Source organism: Rhopalosiphum maidis, chromosome 4 (genome assembly GCF_003676215.2).
Source record: "Rhopalosiphum maidis isolate BTI-1 chromosome 4, ASM367621v3, whole genome shotgun sequence".
Taxonomy (NCBI): domain Eukaryota; kingdom Metazoa; phylum Arthropoda; class Insecta; order Hemiptera; family Aphididae; genus Rhopalosiphum; species Rhopalosiphum maidis.
The window spans coordinates 27,106,824-27,115,225 of record NC_040880.1 but is presented as its reverse complement, the minus strand read 5'-3'; the positions used below and the strand labels follow the sequence as shown (position 1 = coordinate 27,115,225).

Below are 8,402 nucleotides of genomic sequence, written 5' to 3'. Positions count from 1 at the left end.
TAAAAACAATTTATATAATATTATCTATGCAATTCATTAGAGATTAGTGATTACTGAGAAAATTCTTTTTTCATTATTTTGAAATGTCAATGTTTTTTCAAAAGCCTTTTTTTCGTCTAGTTTTATTTTTTAAATTCGAATATTAAATAAATATTTGTACAAGATTTTTTATTTATTCAAAATCTTTAAGATGTTCTACATTTTATGTAGCACTGCCATCACCCTTTAATAAAACGTCACAGTACAAATGCTATAGATATTAAAATGTTCTTATAAGGTTAATTGGTATGGTCAGTGGTCACCAATTATTTTGAATGTCTGTAAGCCCTACGACTCTATACATTATGTAAGTTGTACAACAAAATTTTTCTTGTTTTGCATGAAAAAAATTTCACTCAACCACCCCACTGTATTGTAAACTGTCACAAATAAGAAGACACCAAGCCCGGTCGAAACACGTGCATATCGCCGCACCACAACATAATCTACGACTATTAGTCAGGGCACTCAGAGCACACCAACTGCAACGCCTGCAGTCAATCTCCAGCTACTAATCACAGAACGATTAGACACTACTGGTGGTCCATACGTTGGTTCACGATTTATTTAATCATACTGAATGAATGTACCTGACCGAGTCTTCACTACTTTTATTTGGGATAGAATATAGAAAGGATAGTCGGACATCGGTCTATAAATTTTTATATATTTACATAATTCTATAGTTATTAGTAATTTATTTTTCTATTTTAAATATGATAGATTGAATACATATTTGTGAAAAACCAATAGCATATTTTACTACATATTAGTTATTATAGGTACATACTATTATTTAATGTATTTTTGATAATTTTCAATGCTATATTCGCAATGAATAAGTAACGTTGTAGTAAATTTTAAAATTGTTTTACTTACAAGCACTACATCATACATGATTAATAAAAAAACTTAAAAAAACTTCAAATAATATTTTGAAAATTATATAGTAACTAGAATTTATATAATTTTCGAATTTAAATACTAATTAACTAATTTAAGGGCTTTAGAAAAGTTTTCTTTTGATTGTTTTGGTTATTATTATAATATTGCTGGATATTGAACTCGTCCTAACCGGTTTCCTAAGCTTATATTATAAATATAGTATATATAATGTATTATTTTGTAATTAAAGATTAAGACATTATTATTATTGTTACAATTATTTTTATTGTTATTATTATTATTATTAGTAAATATTTGATGAACAAAATATTTAAGATTTTAATCTCAATAAATTTGGAATTGGGCTTTAGTTTTTACAAATGTATCAATTTACTTGGTGAATCCAAATTTACAAATATTATTTTATAAATTAAAATTAATTTTATTAATATTATTATTTAATATTATGGTGTTATATTTGTATAGATATTGTGAAATTGTGTTGATGATTTCACACGGTCAAAGCCACACGCAGGACAAGACTTTGTGTACCTACGTAATTATTATACAAACCGTCTATATTTTATTCTAAAAATTATTATTATTTCAAAGGTTTACATATATAGGAAGACTCCACACTAACACCTCACACACGAAGAGATATTTATTATTTCATTCCATGCTGATCGTGTTTCAAACTTTAGCATGTCAATAAAAATTAAAACAAAAAATAAAACAATAATATTATCATGACTATACATCATTCCTAGGAAGTCAATATAATTCTAACATTAAAAAAAAAACAGCTACTGTAACGCCTGTAAAGTAAATAATATATAGGTTAGTGGTTAATGCATATTATAACGGATTTTATTGGTGCATAATAATATAATATATTAATTTGATTTTAAATTTTTTATAAGAAGCGACCATTTGAACTGGCCATATCGTATAATTATATAATATTGTTGTACATATTTTATCACATAAACAATAGTTCATACACATGACAACACCACGTCGGTGTCGAACTAATACCTGAAAAGTAATCACACTCAGTACGCCAATGGAGACGGAACATGGCACACATAGTCGACACTTATTTTAAAAAAGCTGGATGCAACGACGACCACGGTTATGACACTACATGTATGGTGTATTTCACCTATTGTGAGTTTGTCATCACACTGTTCTTCATGGCGTCGACCTACCTATTGATTGTCGACTCGACAGAAGACCTATCCGTTCGCACCTACGGTGTCCTATGCTTTGCAATTGAATTCTTCATTTTTTCTTTCATAGTCATTAGGCTCTACTATCAGTCACAATACCGTGATATGTATCAGCGTTCGCGTGGAGTGGGAATACCGGAAAACTTTAAAAACAAAATTGCAACTGTGATCAAACATCACTTAATCATGCCGAACTTATTCGCGGTAGTTTCCGTGTTGTACACGATTTCGTCGGAATCAGTGAAAATTGGTGATCCGTTCACGTTCCCTTTTGTAGACGTGCTGCCGATAAAAACAACAACTGTGGCTGTTTACGTATTCAAATATATTTTATACGCTTTGCCCGTATACATTGCACACATTGAAGTCAGTTTCTTACACGTGACGTACATGTATACCACGGGCGTTCTGCAATGTCATTTTCAGATTCTCAACGAACAGGTCAAAGAATCAATGGTAAACACGGATGAACAAAAATTAAGGATCACGATCAAACACCATCAAGAAATGTTGAAGTGAGTTGTGTTGACCGCACTGTATAGTTTATGTCATCAAGTATAGTATACCTAATACTTTTATGCATTTATATTTATAGAATTTAATTTAAAAAGTTCTATACAATGAATATTTTCAAAATTAAATTATACTTACTCATTCATCTTAATTTAGCCACTTAATAGCTAAACCTAACGAAATGTATAGTGATATATTAATTTATTATCCATGTCCCACTTATGGTATAGTTTAAAATAGTAAAAGAGCAATCCAAAAAAATCTATATAAACACCTACAATTAATACATTATTGCATCTCATAAATATCATTTATTATAGGTTTTTCAAAGAAATGAAGACAGTATTTGAGAAACCAGTATTTTTGGTAATAGTATCTTATGGATTATATATTGGATTGACTAGTTGTTTAATAATTCAAGTCATACAGGTGTGTAGTAGTAATATGTTTAATCAATCGTATAGCTTATTTTGTTTTCAAAAATATTTTATAACTATATAGACATATAGTTAACAATTAAATATTTTAAATTATTTTATATTTTTAATATCCCTGTATTGTAGAATATGTAGTGTAAATATATTTTACTCCCTTTTCAATAATTACAACGAAAATCAATAATATAAATACTATAATTTGATGAAAAAAAAAAGTACGCAAGAGAGTACCATCCGGCTGTACAGTAGGTGTCTATAATAGTGAGTTACTACATGTATTAAAATTTAATTTAATAATACTGTTTCATTACCGCCATACAAAAAGCAACTATGAGCAGAAACAGTGTATTTTCATATATAATATTATCATGTATACTTCATGATATTATGTTTTTGAATATTTCTTATTACCATTAAATTAATCTTTATTTTATTATAATTATTATTTAATGCAAAAGCATTTCATTTATCGTAGTATATTAATAATTATAATAATAAATATTATCATATTTCATACTACATTATTGTAAAATAGTGTAAATAGATATTCATTAGAACTTCGATTATCCGGGATATTGGTGTAAGGGGCCACACGAGTAAATGAAAACCATGATTAATCTAGACTAGATAATTGAGATTCTACTGTATCTTTAATTTAATATTTTTGATATAAATTGAAAGACTAATAAACAAATGTTATGTTATATTTTTAAGCCTTAAGAATAATATATATTAAAAACGCTTTCCTAATTTTCACAAGTTTGACGACATTTTTCAAAATTCTAAAACTTCAAACGCTCATAAACATACTTTTGAAGATTTACATTCAACTTTTATTTTACTTTTATCTTTCAATAACTGTTTGCTACGAACTTTACTAATACCTCATAATTATTACTATTTATTATACGAAGTTCGACTTATTTATATTATCAATATTATTTTTAGGGCTTTATTCATCAAATAATTTTGGGACTATGCATAGTTAGTAGTTTGGAAGGTATCCTAACAATTATCATTTATTGTGTTTATACAAGTAACTTGGACAATTTAGTAAGTATTTATAATTTATATGAGAAACATTTTATTATTTATACTATGGTGTTTTACATTATACACTCATTTTATTAAAATTTACTTACGTTTTTGAAAATTTTTTTTTAAGAATACATTTGATAAATGTTTTATTCAATATTTCAAAATTACTATTTTTTACCAATATAAAAAGGTTTTATTAAAAACAATAGTAAATAATAAAAATATTGTTTTTTGATGACTTCAAATTATGTAAAACATTTATTTTCATGAACGTTTATCTATTCATACTTTTTGATTCATAACTGTTACTGAATCACAAAAGTTCCTTAATATTTGTTTAACGTTTTAGCATGATGGTTTATTAAACGGACTTTTTAAACATCGGTTATTTTATTCTCGAAATAAATCATTTAATTATCTTATATTAATAATGATGACTAGAGCAACGATTCCATTAGAATTTAAAGCTGGTTCCATTTTCACGGTAAACATAAATCTACTTGTCAAAGTAAGTGTATATTTCATTTTTTTAATTAAGAAATGACATGAAATTTTTTTGTTTGTAAATATTAGGACATTTATACATACACAAAATACATTTTCAATATTGAAATACAATTTTACAAAAGAATTACATTACTGTTTTTCTAAGACATAGCTTTACTTAGAGGATTATCTTCTAGAAAATGTATAGGTTTATTATATCTCTGCAGAGTTATTTTACCCACTATATATTTTTATTCAAAATCCAACTCTAGAACCTATAATTTGTTTATCATTGGATCCCGGAATCATATTGTTTAAAAACTTAACACCAGTAAGGTGATACTGAGTGCGAATAAAAAGGTTGATATAGTAATGCGGTTCTTGTTTTATATCCAAATAAAATCAAGCAATTATACCAAAAAAATCGATTTTGTACTCGTTTGTCATATAGTTTATCCTGAGCACTTTCTGAGGTCCACACTATTAATTTATATAACTTACAAATCGAACTAACGAATTATATAAGGTTAGAAGACTTTACCAGACATAACCGATCATATATACTGCTTCGCAAAACCAAGTATTCACGGGAATTGGCCTGATATAAATTGCATATGGGCCCTAAAGAATAGTGTTAAAGGTAAAATATATGAATCCTTAGTCTATAATTTGATTAATGCATTCTTAGATATCCGTCATTAAATCATAATATTTATACAGTGTGATCACGATTTAAGGTACCACTAATATCATAGCTGAATGACCTTGTATTGAAGTGAATATTTTAGAGGTCCTAGAGGCATCAATTTCAAATTGATTTATAATTTTCAAATGTATACACTTTATATGCACATGCGTAATACAACTCATATTTTTTTAAATGGAAACATTGTTTTTTTTTTTCATATTCGGATTGATTATTTTTTTTTAAAATGTTTTTTTTTTTTGTAAAAAAAGTTTTTTTCTATTTACAAAATTAACCAAATTAGAGAAGTCGCCATTCGAGTTTATGCTTAGTTCACGTTTATCGAAATTTTCAATTATTACCGATAGAAATAATAAAATAAATGCCAAATAAACGTTTAATTTACCTTATATGTGTACAAGTAATAATTTAATAATATCGTACGTCACATGAATAGATATCTTTAGTATGTGTTAATTTTTGTTTAGTTGACTGCTATAATACAACTACAATAATGACTTCTCTAACATGGCCAATTTTGTAAAAAGAAAAAAACTTTTTATACAAAAAACGTTTTAAAAAAAATAATCTATCCAAATATGTAAAAAAAAATAGTGTTTCCGTTAAAAAAATGTGAGTTGTATTACACATGCGCACACAAAAAATGTAGAAAAATTTAAAATCATAAATAAATGCGTATTTAAGTACCCCCTATAATATTTACTTCGATATAACGTCATTTAGCTGAGATATTTAGTGGTACCTTAAATCGTGATCAAACTGTACATAAGTTTTATGTTAGTCAGGTTAGTCTTATTGAATGATATTACGTTGTTTTTTCGAATAGCTAAATCAAGATCAATAGCGTTACATCTATGACTATTAAACATCTATTATGAATGTTATAAGTATTATTATCCACGTTTAATAAATAAATGTATATAGTTTCAAAGTAGGATTATCAATTTATAATAATGAAAAATGTTTGTTGTTTTTTTCTCTGGAAACTGAATTAATCAATAATAATATAAATTTATAATTGGCATGATTTTGTATTTATTTCAGATCCTAAAATTTGCATACACGGTGTTAAATGTTTTACTAACTTCAATCAATCACCAAGTTATAAAAACTACAGTTCAAAAACAAATTATATAATATTATATTTGCAAGTGATGAGTAATTAGTAATTAATTAGAAATATCTTTTTTTTATTTTTTTTTTTTAAACGTTTTTTTTTAGTCAATTTTTTTTCAAAAACTTTTATTCGTCTAGTATTATTTTTCAAGTTTGACTATAAAATAAATATTTTTATTAGTAATTTTATGTATTCAAGATCGTTGAAATGATCCTCATTTTGTGTCATACTATTATCAACCTTTAATAAAACGTCACAGTATAAATTCTATAGGTATTAACGTGTGATTAGCTGTTTCCAATTATTTTGGATGACTGTAAGCCCTCACAACTCTACATACCTAATCTTTGATTACTAAGTCTCTATTATAGATACTTTAAAAATACATTCAATGATAAATAACTGTACAGAAAAAAATATTCTGAACAAACCAGCAGTCGTCACTCTATAGTTATTAATTTATTATATACAGAGTCATGCCGTTAAGATTTGGCGCCCAGGACAAAATTAAAATATTTACCCCCTATTTTATTTATCATTATGCATTTCAATTTCTTAGCGCTCCCTTTAAACCATGCACCCCTAGGCTCCCCACGGCATGGCTCTGATTATATATTTATGTAATTTTATAGCGATAAGTAATTTATTTTTCTATTTAAAAAATAGTAGATTGAATAAATTTCTGTCAATAACAAACAGCATAATAGACCTACTATATATTAGTATTATTATACATATTATTATTTAATAATATATTTTTATATTTATCAATGCTGTGTGAGCGATGAATAAGTAGCCTTGTAGTAAAATTAAATTTTTTTTTTACTTTCAACACTGAATTTATTATAATGAAAAAAAACTTAAAATGCCAATAAATAATATTTTAAAAATTCATCCATAACTGAAATTTATATAATTTACTAATTTAAATACTAATTAACTAATTTAATGGTTTTATAAGTATTTTCTTTTGATTGCTTTGGTTATAGTTATAATATTGATGACTAATGAACTTGTCCCAACCGGTTAACTAGCCTTATATTAATTATTATAAATATAATATAATGTACATACATTTATGATGTATTATTTTCTATTGCAAAATTAATTTATTTTTTATTAAAAATAATTGAAATTATTATTATTATTAAATATTTGATAAACAATTCAAAATATTTAAGATTTTAATCTCTTAAAATTTGGAAAAGGGTTTAGTTTTTGTAAATGTATCGATTTACTTGATGTATTCGAATTTACTAATATTATTTTATAAATTTAATTTAATATCATTAATATTATTATTTAATAAAATGGTGTTATATTTGTATAGACGTGTATTGTTACTGATTCACACAGTCATAGTCACATACAGGTATATATTTATGTTATAATGACGTGAATTCGTGTACCTACGTTATTATTATATACATTATATACACTGTCTATGTTTTATTCTAAAAACTATTATTATTTCAAAGGTTTACATGTATAGGAAAAAACACAAACACAGTCACAAAGGGAAAGGTTATTCTATGTTGATTATGTTACAAACTTTAGCATGTCAATAAGAATTAATAAATTAAAAAAAAAAAAACAATAATATCATCAAGACAAATTTACACATAGGACGTCATTATATAATATTCTAATATTAAAAAAAAAAAAACAGCAGCTATAACGCCTGAAAAGTAAATAATTTATATACTAGTGACGATTAGTGCACATTATTAAGGATATTATTAATTCATAATAATATAATATATTAATTTGATTATACATTTTTGATAAGAGGCGGCCATTTGAAATAGCCACATCATATAATTATATATTATATTATTCTATATATTTTTTATCACTTAAACAATAGTTTATACACACGACAACACCACAAAGGTGTTCAACTAATACCTGAAAAATAATCACACCCAGTATTCTAAAAGTTACACAAC

At 25.5% G+C, this 8,402-nt stretch overlaps 1 protein-coding gene across 1 annotated transcript; it reads left to right on the top strand.

Moving 5' to 3' along the window:
• Nucleotides 1-2,003: 2,003 nt before the first annotated feature.
• LOC113549762 (odorant receptor 43b-like) lies at nucleotides 2,004-6,486 on the top strand. The gene is made up of 5 exons (XM_026951224.1): nucleotides 2,004-2,671; nucleotides 2,990-3,098; nucleotides 4,055-4,159; nucleotides 4,494-4,652; nucleotides 6,381-6,486. Exons 1-5 carry the CDS (start codon nucleotides 2,004-2,006, stop codon nucleotides 6,471-6,473), a joined length of 1,134 nt encoding a protein of 377 aa, XP_026807025.1. The 3' UTR covers nucleotides 6,474-6,486.
• Nucleotides 6,487-8,402: the final 1,916 nt, after the last annotated feature.